This window comes from Buceros rhinoceros, unplaced genomic scaffold (genome assembly GCF_000710305.1).
Source record: "Buceros rhinoceros silvestris isolate BGI_N320 unplaced genomic scaffold, ASM71030v1 scaffold40231, whole genome shotgun sequence".
NCBI classification, from domain to species: domain Eukaryota; kingdom Metazoa; phylum Chordata; class Aves; order Bucerotiformes; family Bucerotidae; genus Buceros; species Buceros rhinoceros.
The window spans coordinates 8,098-25,279 of record NW_010393266.1 but is presented as its reverse complement, the minus strand read 5'-3'; the positions used below and the strand labels follow the sequence as shown (position 1 = coordinate 25,279).

At 44.8% G+C, this 17,182-nt stretch overlaps 1 protein-coding gene across 1 annotated transcript in view; it reads right to left on the bottom strand.

Annotated features, from left to right (window-relative positions):
• Positions 1-3,639: 3,639 nt before the first annotated feature.
• Positions 3,640-17,182, bottom strand: part of LOC104501049 (latrophilin-3-like) — a 15,654-nt gene continuing 2,111 nt past the window's right edge. Inside the window, exons 3-6 of the mRNA XM_010144786.1 lie at positions 15,969-16,177; positions 15,114-15,290; positions 4,354-4,563; positions 3,640-3,864 (exon numbers count right to left, since the gene is read on the bottom strand). Coding sequence (XP_010143088.1) covers positions 3,640-3,864; positions 4,354-4,563; positions 15,114-15,290; positions 15,969-16,177 — 821 coding nt within the window. The remainder of the gene's footprint in view (positions 3,865-4,353; positions 4,564-15,113; positions 15,291-15,968; positions 16,178-17,182) is intronic.

The window sequence follows — 17,182 nt, the reverse complement described above, 5'->3', positions numbered from 1 at the left end:
GAGCTGAAGGAGGGGGGGGGGGGGGGGTAGAAATGACAGAGAGATTCCTGTCACAGTGGATTTGATTCGGTGGATAAATTTACCTACAAGCACATTTCCTAAATTATATGGAACCATTCAAAGCATAGCTGCTCGCCTCCGAGATTTGCAAGAGGTATTGGTATGAAACCTAGGACAATATGGGAATACGGAATAGCTTCTTGCTGTTGCTTTTGAACGGCCTGCTACGTGAGTGAGTCTTCTCAAAAGGAGGCTGCTAAAGCCTTAATCCAGCTTTTACTGAATTTTAGACATAAGTTATTTTCAAACACTAACAACAAATGCACACACTGATTTCCTTCTGCATTTCGAAGCATTGTCCACCACGCTGCTTGGTATCGGAAGTGACCAGAAAATGGATGGATTTGATTAACACACATGACAAGGCAAACGATGCAACTTTTTAAAACTGCAACCCTAGTGTCGTCGTCTTTGCAGCAGAACTTGAGACGTGGCCATATTGGACTCAGCAGCTGAAGACTGGCTCATAAGAACTGGTCGCTTGGAAGGTCATGTGAGCATCACCAGAGGCACTTCAGCAATGTTGGGGGACCTCACTCTGCAGCAGGGCTTCCTGCTTTTCACCTTTACTTTAGAAATTACAATCAGAACAAGGTGAGATTCAACACCTCTGATTTATCTGGGGAAAACAGCCAAACACAGCTTAGCTTGCTCACTGAATGGTTCCTACTGGTCTGAGTGGGATGATCTTTTAATGGAATTACTATGTAGCTGCTTGCTTATAAAAGCAAATTAATCTCCTAATACAAGTGGTTTGAACTGCTCTTAAAAACCAGTAAAATCCTTGAAATAATTAAGTATAAGAGAGTATATTTACTGGGAACCTGCTCCAAAATGCCAGTGTGAATACCAGGATGTGGCACGCTTCAGAAAATCAAAAGCACCAGTTAATGAGCAAAGAAACAGAGCGAGGAACAACTGCCTGTTTCTGGCTATGTAATCCAGGCGTGTGTTACAGGAGGGTTGCATTTAGAAAGCAAAATAAAATCAAGGAAACCTACACTGGGTGTCTAAGCAAGTCATTCTGAGGTGTATGAATGGTAGCACCTAATGCCAGGCAGAAAGCAAATAACACTAACAGCTCCATAAGTCCTGCCTAAATAAATCCAATAAATAATGGAGAGAGGCAAGTAATATATTCCAGAGGATGTTTTACAAAACCCAGCAAAACCAAGCAACTTCTTGCAATCAAATTATGTATGCCTGGCATATAGTTGACTACAAATTCTAATCAGTTCTACCCTTCTAATAACATTACACAGAAAAATACATCATCATCCATCAACCAGATGGAGCATGATACTTATACAAAACATATTGTATGTTTTCTATTTTCCACTATGAGAATGTGATAAAATTGTGCACTCTGGAATTAGAGATTATAAATAAATATTTTAGGCTCTGCAAATCTCTGTAAATATTTATTTGCAAAATACTACATATATGTTTAATCATTAAAAATACTACTTCATGCTGTGGGGAGAGAGAGATATTTTACTGGCACAGACATAGGACTGCTGCCTCCTCAACATGGAGATGGCAAATTTTTGTAATTTTTTGTTGTTAGTCTCCAGTTCATTTCGGCGAAACTTTGTGCCTTTAGCTCCCATGCCATGGAAACATTTGGGCACCCAAGGCCTGTTGGGAAAAGGCACCGTATCTCATGGAATGTGTTTATTTTGCTGTGCTTCCTAAAGGTCCTTACATTCATTTAACAGGAGTGCAAACATTTCATAAAGGCAAAGCTGCCATGGTGCTTTGTGGGAGCTGTGGTTAGATGCCACATGTTCCCAATCTCCACAGGCAGCCTGTTGTGTGCCGCTGTCTCCCACAACCTGCACTGGTACTCGGGTTGTCCCTGCTGAGCATCATGAGGGACTTTGCAAAGATGAGGGCAGATGCAAATCATTTGCTGTCTCACGTCCAAAGCAATAGTCTGGACTTGGGCACGTCCTTTTCCTAGGAGGAAACTAAGACATTTTAAACACCCAGCGGCTACAGAGCACTGTAAGAGAAGACAGCTGGTGCTAGCTTCCATTGCACACTAGCTGCAGTGCTGGGTTTTCTTGGTAGGCAGCCCAAAATGTCGAGAGAGATGCCAAAAGGGTGTGTCTGGTACTACAAGGCCTGTGACGATAACACTGCAGAAGTCACAGGGCGAACAGCATGGAAGGCAACCACTAAAGGAGCAGACTGCAGACCAGACTGGTGGGGACACAGCTCCAGTGATGGCAGATGTGCGGGAGCATCCCGTTGGCTTTCCAGGGAGCCAGACTCACGGGCCTTCAGCTGTAACATGTCTGAGGCTCAATGTGCGCCTTGTAAGCCACTGCGAAGAGACAGGTCCTCCACAGAAACACTGCAGTAAGACTAAATTTATCTAGAGGGACAAGGAAGAACGTTTCAGTACCTAATATATTGCTCAGAGGAGCTGTGAACAGAAGAGTTGGTTGGGGCAGAAAGCAGGTGGCAGTTGACTGGAAACAGTCTTCTCCAGAAACCGTCATCAGCTGTTGTGTTACCTTTTCTTTGGCCTCTACACCTGTCCAAGTCGGCCAAAGTACCTTGGATAAATTGGTAGAGATCCTCGAAAACTTATTCCCTCCGACTTATATCTGTGTGGGCCCTTTCCTTTCCACGAAATATGACATTTATACAAATTCGGGTTGCAATTCATGATGCAAATAGCCAGCTGGGATCCAAGCCTACCTGCTGGCATGGAAATGGATCATGAGCAGCTCCACTGCTCTACAGATTTGCTTCCTCAATGAATCAGGTTCATCTATACCAATAAGGTTTCTGGCAAAAATATTGCAGTTGAATTTAACTGAAGATCAGCTGCTGCCATGGCCTGACCCGACCTTTGCTAAAAAAGAGCTTTAAAAACACAACTGGCAGCCTAACAAAGGAAAGCAAAACCAAAAAACCCCCCCAAAAATTAAAGTCAATAAAACACATTGTTAGTGCTACTGTAACAAAGCTGGCAAAGAAAATCAAAGGCTTGATTTTCCCTTTGTTTTCCATTAGACGCTGTTGCACGATTATCTAAGTTGTGTTTTGATACCAGCTTCAGCCATGTTGAAAACTTTTAAGAATATTCATAATGATAAATGATGTAGCTGTTTCAGTTTGCAAAGAGTCTAACACACTCCACAGTCACCACCTATTTTGCTTGCAGGCTCTGTTAATTTGATAGAACACTTAAAGAAGAGGAAGAGGAAAGCAGTGGTTCATCATCCAAACAAGAAGTACTCTTTGGTTAGAGAAGAAGGATGACTTCGTCTATACAGTAACAAACTGAGACTTGGGACAGCCACCTCTGCTGATTCAGTGCTGTGATAAAATTCTGCCTGGCTGACCTCCCCCCCAAAATACCTTTGTAAGTCATTTCCTAGTGGGGATTTTCCCCTGTGTAATCGCGGACTACGTTGGAGACACGAAAATAAGGTAAGGCACGCCTCCTGGCTCAGCTCTGCCTGTACAAGCCTCCTTTGCCTGCCATGTCTCTGGGTTTTCACTTTCCTTTGTTGTCCCCGCTCCCATCCCGCCTGACCAAGTTCAAGCAGTGCCAAGCCCCACTCACACTTTGTCCGTGCCATAGCTCCGGTAGTCCACTGCTGCTGATACAGCCACAATTAGCGCAGGCATGCCGTAGCCAACCAAATAGAAGTACTTCCTTCGGGAGTGTTCACTCTCAAAAACCTCCACCAGCATGATGTAGAGCTGCACCCCCTCCAGGAACATCCAGGTGAAAGCTGCCAGGAAGAAGAAGTGCAGGAGGGCAGCAAAGACGGCACAGGCAATCTGCATGCGGATTGAAAAGAGCAAGGGAAGGTGTTTGTACCATGCTGAATTAATGCAACTCTCAGGATTTCTCTTACTGGGAGGTTTAACAAGAAGGAGGGAGTTCCTATCTTCCCTTCTCCAAAGGAAGAACATTTTTTCACTTTGAAAATGTGCACGTACTATTTTAAAATAGACACATCTCTGCATATATAAATTATAATCAATGATACAAAGGTAGGTATGCACACAATCTGGCAAACCAACATATAAAGATGCACATAGTAGAAGCGCATTTTTAAACATACACACACACGCACTGTTGACAAACAATGCACTTGCAGCCTCTGAAATCACAGCAGGCATCAGCATTTGACTCCAAGTTAACAACCCTGTGAGGACTCATGCACAGAATTAAGGCAGCATAGAACATATCTCACTGCATGGTCAAACATCCCTCGCTCTGAGATGAGAGCCTGTGGCAGGAGGAGAAGGTGTTCTGCCTCTTACCGGCTGGTCAGTCCGGTTGATGCCAATAAGGAAGAGGAGTTCTGCCACGAAGAGGCTGATGCACAAGTTCTTGTGAATCGTGTTGCGGTCGCTCTGCAGCCCACGGAAGAAGCAGAAGGTGAAGATGCAGATCAGGAGGCAGACCAGTGACAGCAAGATACCAACCCATGTGATAAAGTCTAGGAGCAGGTCATGAACTGCATCGCTGTGCTGGAGACAAAAAAAAAATCATCAGTTGCATACTGCATGATTTCCAATCCAACCCAGATACCGAGTGAGATTGTCTGTCTGAAACCCTTCGCCAAATATTTGTATCTACTCACCAAGCCGTGGTGCAAGGGACCAGTTGCAAAAAGACTAAATTGACCTGGACTTGAATCCTGCATCAAGAAAGCTGTAGCTTGAAACACAGACTCCGAAGTGTCTGGCAAGCTGCAGGTACCCTGACCAGACCCAGATCCCAAATTATCCTAGAAACAATGACGCTCTTGTTGAAAATACGAAGGTATCGTAGCTAGTCTTGCATGCCCATTCCGTCTTTCGCAAACGTGGCAAAGGAGCAGATGCAATATAAAGAACCATCAAACAGCGATTCAAGTGTAAAAAATGTTTCATGCTAACAACATCACAGAGATTACAACCACAAGTCCATCACAAACATTTACCAACAGCAAAAAAAGGACTCTCTTTAAACCTTCACAGTGATGTATGAGCTTGGAGGCTTTGGACAGAAAAAGTCTCGGGCTTTTTTTTTCACTGGGGAAGGAGAAAGAAAGTTTCGTTTCTCTTTTTCAAACCCTGGAGCTATATTTTAAAAGTCTTGGGAAGTCAGATGGATCCCTAGAATGCCACCCAGAAAAAAAAGACAGACCTTTTAACAAGAATTTGCTTTTAAATTGTAACAGAACAGTGCTTTTTAAGACAGCCTGGAAAGTGATTCCCCGTGATGAACTGGTAACATGCTTTTACCCCAAAGCCATACAAACACAGCCACTGCAGTGGCAAAGTCAGGCAATCCAGCAACAAAGTTTGGCAAAGGGCCGTATCGGTGTCACTTGGCTCTGCTGATAAAACTCTGCTGGATGCCTCTGGGCTTACGCTGCACGTCCCTCTCCGAAAAACAAGGGGGATGCTGGGACCCTGTCACTGAGGGCATCCCACAACCTTGTTCAGGCTGTAAAACTTGCCTGTAACTCCCCAAGTTTCCAGCATATGTGGTGAAATTAGAGATATCATTACTTAGCAAAATATAAAAAAGAAGTGAGAAACACACCGCTGAGTCATGAGACGTCTGCTCGGGGCTAAGTGGTTAGAGTCAATAAGCTGAGGGAAAGGTTAGCTGGAAATCTCTGGGGGCTTTTCAAAACGACTGGGGAAGCTTGAGACCCAGGTCTGGGGCCCACGAAGCTGTGTTTTAAGCGGTATTCACACATTCCCTCCATTCTGGGCATTTTGATGACTTGGGCATCATGTAGGCTGGTAAATACAGTAGTGTCACACTTCAAAAAGACAGGACAAATACTTTTCTCCTCATGGGATAAAAGCTTATGACAGATGGAGGGAAAAGGTGATTAATTTATCTATTTTCTTTGCCTGCTCGTCCATGATAAAGCCATATCAAATGTCAGACCTTTCCTGATATACACTCTGCTATGTCAGCCCCCACGAGAAACAACTCAAAGCGTTCAGCTCTTTGGCTTTATCAGCATGAGTGATAGGCATCAAACGATAACGAAAGATGGCGAGCGACTTCCCGCTCCACCTCTTCCGCACTGGAAATTTTCTCTCCAGGAAGACTTGGAAGTGGAGAGAGGGTTCCTTTCCCCAAACGCTCTTGCTGCTCTTCCTGAGTATTTCCAGTATCTAAGGAACTAGGGGTTGCAAGTCAAGCAAAGAGGCAAGAAATCATAGTGTGCTTACTCTAGATCATGACAAAAGGCCTATTCCAGCTAGCTCCTCCAGCAGCAGACCGAAAACTGAGAAGATGAAGCACGTGTCATTTTCCTGGTGGCTGCACATTACTTTATCTCAGCGTCTTTCTAATTTATCCATCCCTCTTAACTCAGTTTGAGAAAACGTTAATGTAAACCTGGCACCTTGCAAATCATTCTTGCTTTTTTCCTAGGCTGCTGGGGAACAGCAGAAGAACATCTCCCTGAACAACCCTGCCAGCTCACCTGATTAGATCGCCCTGCCAGGCTGAAGTACCAAGAGGTCTCAGGCTGGGCCAGTAGGGGAAGGCAGCTAATGCGGGGGGATGCAAGGAAAAAGAAACTAGGCAGACTTTGGCCAGATGCATCCATCCCATCCAGATGAGGCCAAGACCACAGGCTGATCTATCCCAAGATAAAGCCTGGCACAGGGAAAGCTCTCTGAGGGCTTATTCCCCTTCCTGAGATGAATCTCACAGGTGCTGTACCTCTATCACAAAACCATAACTTTGTTGACTTTCAGACACAATTAGGGGTGTTCTTGCTCCCGGAGAGAGATCCTGCCGTACAGGTTCAAGGTCTTCCTCAGGGAAAGGCTGCTCGCCCACAAAGCTCACCGCGCTTAGGAAGAAACACAGACTCGATTGCTGTATTATTATTATCACTCTTACTACTCTTCTTTTTAATATTAATTGTAATGATAATACTGATTTTATGCACATAACACCCATCCCTAGAGTGCTGGGAGACAACCATAAAAACAACTTCTCTGCAATTACAACATCCCTCCCCAAACTCAACAAACTCACAAAAGAACAAACAAAAAGGAATAACAACAATAAACTGTAAACAAGAGCAATTTAAAAAACACCTCGGGGGAAAAAATATGAATCTGTAGCTTTTTCAGTAAAGTCCAAGAGAAGAAGTGAGCTGGATTTCAAAGGCTGGGTGTGATCTGTCCTGTTTGGGATGCCCAATATTAGATGCCACAGAAGAGTTGATGGGTCAGGGAGGAGTTGGTAAGCACTGGCATCTATGGCAGTGCCAGATGCCTCCGGGACAGGCACATACAGAACCTTTTCACCAGCAAGTCCAGCAAAAAGGAATTTGCCTTTTGCTGGAGACTGAAACTTGTAAAATACTGCGCTGCCACAGGACACAAAGCAGAATGATACAGGAAAAGGAGGAATCGTGGTAACCACTCCTCAATGCCATGAGATTATCCTTGCTAACACCCAAGCACTATGTGACAAAAAAGAGAGCAACATACTGCTTTATACAGGTGGTATATGGCATTCCAGGGTTAGGTACGATAAATAGGACACCCAGATTTTGTACCTGGATCGCAGTCTCTGAGCCTGGCCCCTCAACCGCAGAGACATGCAGGAGGAGCAAATTTTCTCCTTATCCTGTTCAGCATTGTTCAAGCACTCCCCGACTGAGGATAAAATAGCTTTGACATATGCACTAACGATATTCTTCCAGCAACCCACAAGCCCTGGGGTTCCTAAGGCCTGAAAAATAACTCTGAAACAACCGGTGTATTGAAAACAGTCAACTCTTGCTTCTCGATAATCTCCCCAAAGATCTGAGCAACCATGGGAGGGCCATGGGAGACACGGACAGCATCAAACACCTTCTTGCCCAAATGCACCATGGCTGTCAAGATCAGTGCCACACGGCCCAGCGTGAAAGCCACTGAGTTCTCTGACCAGTAAGCTATGCTAGCTTTACAGATGAGCTGACACGCAGATTGTTTTCAGCACAGAAATGACTTATTAAATAATTGAAAGAAATAAAATAATCCACTTCAGCGAAAGAGTTTCTATATTAAAGTACTTTTTGAACTTTATGATTTAGGCATGAGCCTGACCCAAAGTCCAGTGAAACAGGATTTCCCTTGCTCTGGAAAAAAAACCCACTTTTGCTCTGGAGGGGCCAAAAGCGGCAAGAGGGGAGCGCTGATGAAAACCTGTGCAAGAGGAGTTATGCAAGCCCTGAAAGCAACCACAGCAGGGCAAGCAGGCAGCCTAGATTTTATCCAGGCTGGGAAAACCAATGAGCAGCTCTGGCAGTGCCTGTACACCGGACCTGAGCTAATAAAAACAAATCCCAGGCAATGTCAGCTTATGACAGAATGGCTCTTCCTGAAACGAACAGGCATTTCGTCCCTTATTAAAAACATCAGTAGAAGAAAACAGCAGCCAAACGGAGCTGCCAGCAGCAAAGGACACATTCCTTTTCCTAATCTGTCCCTCCAGGAATGGAAAGAGTTGTATGTTTGGGGTGGAGGAATAAGCAAGCAGTAAATAAAATGACAGTGTCATCAACTAGCTCAGAGATGACCTCTTGGTGCCTGGTGGGAGCTGGCAGCGTGCTGGGCTGGGCAGAGGCCCAAGTGTGACAGGTCTGAACTTCTGTTCATTGTTGATGCTGCTCCTCGGATTTGTAGCTATCTGGGGCCATGTAGACTCCCTCTGCCCTTCACCCCCCATTGCTGGTGTTGAGAGAGGATTACTGCTACAAGCTGGCCGTAGTGCTTCATGGCTAAGCCCAAAGGGCTACTTAAGATGCAAATGGTTTTGCAGATGTGCCAAAAGCATCACCTGGGCTATGTGGACCAGGAGGAAAGCCCAAGGACTCCCACAGCATGTCTGGGCTAGCTAATGGCATTGCCACTATGCAGACGTGAGAGGTTTCGAGGTGGCTTTCCCCTCTTTGAGGCCAAGAGGGATACACGCTGAGGGGTGATCACACTGCTTTAGCACCCATCCTCTCCCTCTTCCTCAAGGCATGTGCTGAGGGAGGCAGGCAGCTCTGCCCCACAGCAGACACAGCACCCTCAGAGTAGGTACGTATCTCCTTTGTGCTCTGCAAAGGTGATGCTGTCATAGACACCATCAGGTCCTAACCCAGGAATAAAGAGAGCTTAAATCCCAACTGAAGCTCCTATGCAACGTCACTGTCTTCTGACTACAGCCATTTAAAATAACGCTCGGATCCCTGAGCAGCCCTGCAAGATAGTGTAGCCACCTTTCCTCTCCTTGCCTTAATCCTCAAAGCTGCCTTCATATTCTGCATGGGCCACACAGACCATCTTACTCCTCCACTGCCTTCCTTGGCAAGACGAAGGCCTCCTAGAAGAACCCTTCCCCAAAAACTTCTCCCCAGAATGCAATGGTCTTGCAACGACTGCCAGAAGCAGCAGCCAGCACAAGCTGCAGAAACCTCCATGACCAGAATAAAGTGATGGAGGGCAGGAGAGCACGAAGAAATGGCTGCAGACCTCACCTTGTCATATGTTACAAATGGATACGTGTGGCAAGTCTCCAGCATTTCCATTGTACTCACCGACGTGGCTGCAACTGAGATGAAGTTGAGGTGAGATTCAGTTGTGGAGAGCAAGAGACAGGAAGGACAGAAATTGCATCCTGTCCTTCTGTGCTGGCTGGATTTAGTAAAGTGTCTCAGCTCTGCTTACTCATAAGCATCTCCACCCTGAGAAATGAGCTACAGCAGCTGTGCCAAACTCAGCAGAGACATCTACCCAGCCAAGCTGCTGGCTTGTTAATTTGAGTTCCCAGAAAAATCTGGTCACAGCATCCTCAGTTCTGCTGTTGCACTGATGGTCTTACCCAGCCTGGTGCTAGGAGACAGTTGGAACATGGCTGCACCACATGATGGCCTTCACTTTGGTCCTTGAGTTCACCCTGCTTTCAGCCAGAAAAGAAGGGAGTAGCAAGAAACAGTGCAAAGCTTCGAGCTTACCAACGGGAGGTACTTGAATTGCACATCTTTGGACAGAGGCTACGGAAACCCTGTAGGGTCATGCTGTCCCTAAGCCCTGGGGCACAGTTCCTTACTGTGCAACTAGCCCTGGCTCGCACATTGGAGATTCGAGAAGGGCGATGCTAAGCAAATATGTACGCATTGAACTGGGGGGAAAGCGAGCCACGGCTAATAAGCTGCTGTGGGCTCAAATTCCTGACACTGTAAGCAATGAGCTAAGAGTCTGCAAACTCCAGGGCTCAGAGTACATCCTTCTGAAGCCAGGCTCTAGATCTTTCCAGGTTGAGCACACAAAGTGGCTACCTGAGAAGATCTGGGCCAATGTTTCGGGATATGCACAGACAAGGACCAGTGAGCTGTCCAACCCGGCAGAACTAGAAACAGTAAGACGCAACTAGGGCTCAACCCAAATCAACGTGTGTCAAACCGAGGGTGGGGAACTCAAAGAACTCCCCGGAGAGACTTACTGCCCACCTAGACAAAAAGCTCAAGGACTGCTACCACGCACAATTCTGAACCGACCCCGCAGGCATAGATAATGCGACCTAACAGGTATATTTGACCTAAGGTATAACCAAATGTGCCATTTGCAAGTCCTTATTCTTGGTGTTCATTGAAGTCACAGATTTCTGTTCCTAATACAAGCTCAAATACTGCTGTATTTTGAATCTTAAAACCTCATTAAAGACAAGCACATTTAATAACTCTTCTGCTTAATTAAAACAGTTCTTATTTAGTAACATGGTAGAATAAGTTACTTTTTGCAGTAACACATTCTTTTTTTTGAGATTTAACTCCTTTGATGGTACAAACCAGTTTGTCTTGCAAAATTCATTACATAGCGGTTTCAGCAATTCAATTACGCAGTTACAGTGTTTTTGCAGTCCTGCACCCACTTTTTCTTTCATTCGCTGCTGCTCAATCCTACAAGTGCTAATATATGGATAAGCCAGCGCTGCAATAACTTCGGATCGCTCTTTAGATCCAGAATGGCTGTATTGCTTTAGGCAATGGACCACTGCATTCCATTTAGACTTCATATATTTTTATTCCTTTCTCTCCTTAGCTTGCCTTATGTTTCCATTCCCCAAATAATTAGCACGGTGTAACGTGTGTGTGGTATAGAATAACATCTGAAAGCTTCCAATTAATTGCTACATTTAAAGCACCTTTCTTTTTTCCCCCCTTCTTCTCTCTCGTTTTATTTATTTATTTATTTTTAAAAGAAGAGTAGGCTTTGGTATTCACTACATACGGATAAGCTACATTTACCTACCCTGAGGTACCTTTGCTTATTCTTTTTTGGGTGATTTTTTTTAACTGCATTTTCCCACCAGCTCTGAACTTGCTTCTGGCTGCATATTTTTCCCATGGTACATTTAAGATGCGTCTGCTATGATTAATATGATGCAAAGCACAAGCTTTACATTTGTGAAAAACAGCTTGTAAATTTGGAATAATTCTGCAGCAATTACATAGGTAGAATGGCTTATTTAACTATTGCCTTTGTCCCATGGCATGGGAACCACCATGTTTTTAAAGTGTTAAAGGTTATTAACAAATATCCTACCGATTCAAACAATAGTTAGGTATTTAACATAAATCTCATCTATGTAAACATATCTCACACTTTAACAAAATATCTTTTAGACTATAATAGTTTTCTCATAACACAGGACAAATTAACTTCTTCATTGATGAAAACAGTAATTTGCTTGCAAGTCTTAAAATCTCTCTCCAAAGGGAGGGCCTCATTTCTCCTGGTAGATTGTTGAAAGGGCAACGGATGTTGCAGATCTGTAAGTTCATCTCTTGCCAGGAAGATGCGCCAGTGAGGTCCAGCTCACAGACCATTATGGTCCCGCTGTCCTCTTCCCATGCTAGCTGGGGCTCTGACAGCAGCTGGAGGGGTACGTGCAGATGGGGGGTCCATTGTCCTTTCGAGCAGCTATGCATCCTGCCCATGTGCACAGCAGGCTCTTAGTCTTGGGCATTGTTATTTACCCCACTGAAATATACAGGTGAATAGGAAACTCCGGGCCCAACTGGTTTTAACAGGCAGAAAGCATCTTCAAATTCAAATCTCTTCCTTTTAATCAGGCACTGTCCTATTAAGACTTAAACTGACCCCAGCAACTTCTACTGTGGAAACACGCCAATAAATCCCCGCTGCCAGGTCAGCCAATGTCATTTCCTGCCCCTTCGGACACACACATACAGCAGTTTCACGCTAGAGAGCCAGACGGCCATTAATCACCTCCTCAGCGGTGCTACCTTCCAGCTCCGCCTTGCCGCATACACTCTGCTAATAATTACATCCCAGCCTGTAACCCAGAAAGTAGCCACTGAGGTCTCCTCTGGAGAACAAACTCTTTTGCCATGCTACCAGGGAGGGAGCTCATTCAGAGGAAGACCAGAAGTGACACTTGTCAAATTGGTGCTGGGTTTTGATTAAGGAGTAGGACTCCGATGTCCACTCCCCACAATGCCCAGTATTCAATATCATTAGGCAGGGTGTCGTGGATACTCATTGCACCAAAGGATGCTTCCTACAGAACCGAAAATCTGACAAACCAAAGTCAGTAAACTACAAATCTCAACTACAGAGAAAATAGTTTCTGTTGCAAAACTCTCAGAGTATTATTAATTATTGTGTGTGTAACAGTGCTCTTTAAGAATCCCAGTCACTGGCCAGAACGCTGCTGTAAGAGGTCCTGCACAACCATGCAACGCCCTTTCCCCAAGGATTGCTCCACCTCCAAGAAGACTTAGAGGTCTTTGAAGCAAGGAATGCCATTTTGTACAGGACACGAGACAACAACATGCCTACGAGAGTTGAATGCAGGTCAATGAATGACAACAACCTCCACTTATTCTAAAACCTCCACCTTTCCAAACCAGCAGGTATTCTGCTGCCAGGACTTTAAAGTCAACTCATTGCAACAGCATAAGGAATGTCATACAAGCTACTTCCCAGGTTTGCAAGGGACACATGCTCACTCCAGCAGCAGACCGGAGTGGGATGGTGCTGCCAGGAAGAGCGAGGTGATGAGCAGCTGGAGGGAAGAGTTGAAGATGTTTGCAGGGTATACACCTGCCTTTGTCCTCAGGTTGGGATCATCACTGAAGTGGATATGCCAGGAAGCTGTCCGGTTGCATCAGAGTCAACAAAGTGGAGCCAATTTGGCTCTTACAGTAATGATACTTCAGCTGCAGCCAAATGATAAAACATGACCTGAACATCTTGAGGGCTCTCATTCACACCCAGACACACCCACTGGCTAAGAGCACACTGGCTTGGCACTCAGGAGGCTTCCAGCTGTAGCTCTTTCGAACCTGTTGACTGAGCATGGGCAAGGAAGGGTCTCACATCCTGTTTCTGCAAGATGAGATAACGCCTATGCTACCAGTCTAATGAGGTTTGGGTGAAACGCTGTGCAGACAAGGCTGACCTACTTGCAGTTTGAGAAGAGGCTTGTTCGGTTCTAGCCTGTATCTACAGCACGCCGTAGGGATTGCCCCTATTCACATCAGTGGAGTGGAAAGCTATCAGCATTTCCCAGGTGCAACCTCTGACTTCGGCAACTCAGGAATATCTGTTAACTCCAAGCAGGTGCTAATGAGCCAAACACACATTTCTGTTGAAAATTCAAGCACTTGTAGGAAGCTGGCAAAACTGGACCTGGACTGCACTATGCCATTAACCCGTAAACATGTGCTCTGAACAGGTCATTTCTTCAGACATCTCCCAGGATAACGCCACAGCAGTTTAATGGCATGTCTCCTGGATCAGAAGCGACTCCTGCAAAATGCAATGGATATGTCATCCTGCAGCAGCAGCAGCAGCAGGTCTGTGGTGCCCCTCTCAGCTGGAGACAGCTGTTATGGCAAATGTGCTGCCACGCTCCCATTTCTTTTTTTTTTTGCAGAGCTTTGGTCACGCATGACAGTACTTTAATCTATATTTTTATTGCCATTCTTCAGATTATCAAGGAGAACAAAAATACACGAAGGAGTGACACTGGAAGACTATTTGAGAAGAGGTCTTTTAAATCCATAATAGTTTTTGCGGTTATGCAGCCACAGAAGCCTCTGAAATGCTCTGTCTGCGTGGAAAATGCCACACATGTATCTAGCTCAGAGACATGGATTCTGCTGCAGTGCCAGGGACATGAAATGGAGATGAAGCCACACAGGAAATCACTAGGCCAAAACCTTTTTGGCATCAGGGCCTTCTCCTCTTCTTTCTACAGCAGCTGAGATTGTTCTCAACCAAGACAGTGAAGACGGCTCAGGAAATGGAGGACCATCTCGACCATTCCCTCATTCTTGACTAAAATCCCAAATGTGCCCTTCACTCCTCAGGCCACTGATACCGTGAGGAACATTTACTTTCAGGAGTAGTTTTTTTAGCTCCAGTGGGGATAGTCATGAGGGAAGCCAAAATTGCATCACAGACCTAAATGCAGGCAAAGGAACTAGGTTATCATGTACTGGCCTTGGGTAGATATAAACTCTGTGCAGGATGTTACAAGGAGCTTCTATTTTATACGTAGCTCACTAACACATAGTGAGACACAGAGAATGTCCCTTTTCCCTGTAGTTGGTAGCTGGAAAATACTTCTAGATGTACACATGCACCTCACATAAACATGTGCAGCAGTTTACCTGCAGCTGCTGCAAGCAGGACATGCGACTTGCACCCCATGAGGGAGGCTCACCCAGGATTGTCGTTACTCCCTGATGGCACATCAAGGATGCAAGTAAGCAAAGAATGTGGCAACAGCTAATTCTGTTTACTCATTATCCACAGCTCAGAGCTGCCCGTGCCAGGATCTCAGAACAGGCGTTGCACTCATGCGACTATCTCCTGTTTCGCCATAGAGCAAAAGGAAAATTTACACCAGATGGTTTCTACCATTAGAGTTACTGTCACACAGAAAATTCCCTGCTCGCTTCCGTTCACGGTAACAAAATGGTGCTAGATTGGCCACTTTTCCTGCCCAGTGTATTGGCAGACTCTGAATCTGCAACACCTACCTTAACCTCCACGTGTGCCATTAGGACCGCAAAGTTGGTGAGGTGATTGCAGGAGCACGTGGTGTGAGTCTTGTTAGTCATCAGGAGGCGACATCCCTGTGTGGACCAATACCCTGTCATCGTACGCTTTGTATAGCTCCAGAATGAACAGTTCGGATTAAAATTTTCTTCTGACTGCTGTAGGGAGGAAATTAATAAATGCAATAAAATTCTAGTGTTTCAGAGATTTCAAAATGCAGTATTTTTTTTTCCCAGAGGCACTGTCACCCTTTAATTTTGAATAAACAATGAGCAGTGGTTTATATGTCAAGTATTGCTGATACTAGAAAAACTTAGGTTGTTGCTGCTCTCTTTACTAATGCAAACTTAGTTCTTTGTTCTTAATTAATTTCAGCCATAGACTAAATTCAGCTCTTCAAAACCAGACTGCTTCATTTGCATTGCAGAGCAGAGAAATTAATTACTTTAAGCAATCAACTTTTGCAATGACTGTGCTTGGCTAACAGGAGGACTAGCTGTCCTCTTTCACTCTAATTCCACTTTCCTTGAATATCCCCTGCCACCATGATAAAATAATATTATGGTCTATCCTAATATATCGGTAGTTTTTAATTACGGAATGACGTGTGTCAGCAACTGAGCAATGGGCATCAGCTCAAAGGAGAGTCTTTCTTCACTTTTATTAATGCAACATAAAAGAGACATTCTCCATAAATAACACAAAGTGCAAAGGAACAAATGTATAATTCAAAATCTAATCAAGGACTGCTGGGGGCCTCACATCAGCCAACTTGCGCAACACTTTGTTCTAGAATGAAAAAGAAAAAAAAAGAAGTGGTGCTCGAACTCCCTCACCTTGATGTGCTTGACAGTGAAGACCACTGGATCAGCTAGGTAAACCTTATTGCTGAACTCTTTGTTTATTGCTGCCGTGATGACAGGGGAGTTGACAATGACGGAGTGATTAGTTGACATTGCTTCTGTTCCCAACTTCATGCTGGCATTCTCCGTGGAGAGATAGGTGCCCAGGTTGTTGTACAGCACAAAAGCCACCCTGATTTCACCTAGAAGAGCAGAAAAATGTTAAGATATCCAGGCCAGCACACTAGGTTTTGTTATAAATCTCTTCTCTGAACCAACTTCAAAACTTCTCTACGAAAATATGAAAGGTCCAAGATGTGGCATATGAAAACTCATCTGCTCCAGCCAATCCCAGTGACATCGTGACGTGTAACAAGTGGTCCACAGATAACAAGGGCAGAGCTGCTTCTCTTGAAACAAACTTCCGTAAGCAAACAGCTCAGCAGAAGACAGAGAAGGTGGGCTTATTTCTGGTGTCCGGGGGTGTAACTGGCTCCAGACAGAGAAAAGAGGCCAGGTGCCCATTTCCCACCTGACATAACACTTTATTCTCCAGGCTGTGCTCGGAAATATGTTTCATTCTGTGCCTGTTGCACACATGCGTTACAAAACTACAATTTAATCCGTTAATAAATTAAGACTACCTCAGAAATGTGTGGGGACAAATATAGGAGGAGGATCCAAAACTTTCCAACGCAATCCCAATCCCATGTGAAGGGTAAAATAAAACCGCAGAAATTTCATTTTAAAATATGTTTATTTTCTTAATTTGCCAATCAGATATTCCCTCTTCCTCAACCTGCCCCCCACCATTAGGAAGCCTGCAGAAAACCCAGGTTACTAGCAACTGCTTTTAACTGAATTCATACAGTTTGCCTTCTCTGCACACTATTTCACAGGCTAGAATAAGAATTGAATGTAAGAATCGAATGTGATTAATTTGCCTTTATATGTATTAGTTGTGGCGAGGTATTTTTGGGTTTCTACAGGAACCACCCCAACATCTGAGGAAGGTGAAGCGCTGCTGACTCCAAAAGTCCCTCCCAACATAAATCCTTCTGCGATAATTTTATTTCTAGCTCTTCGGTGACCTCCGGGCGGGTGCTAAGCTTGTGCAAATTGGGACTCTCCTGATTTGACCAGAACTCTGGTGATATCACACTTCGAAATACAGACCTTCCCTTCCTTGCTGCCAACAGTTTCTCTTT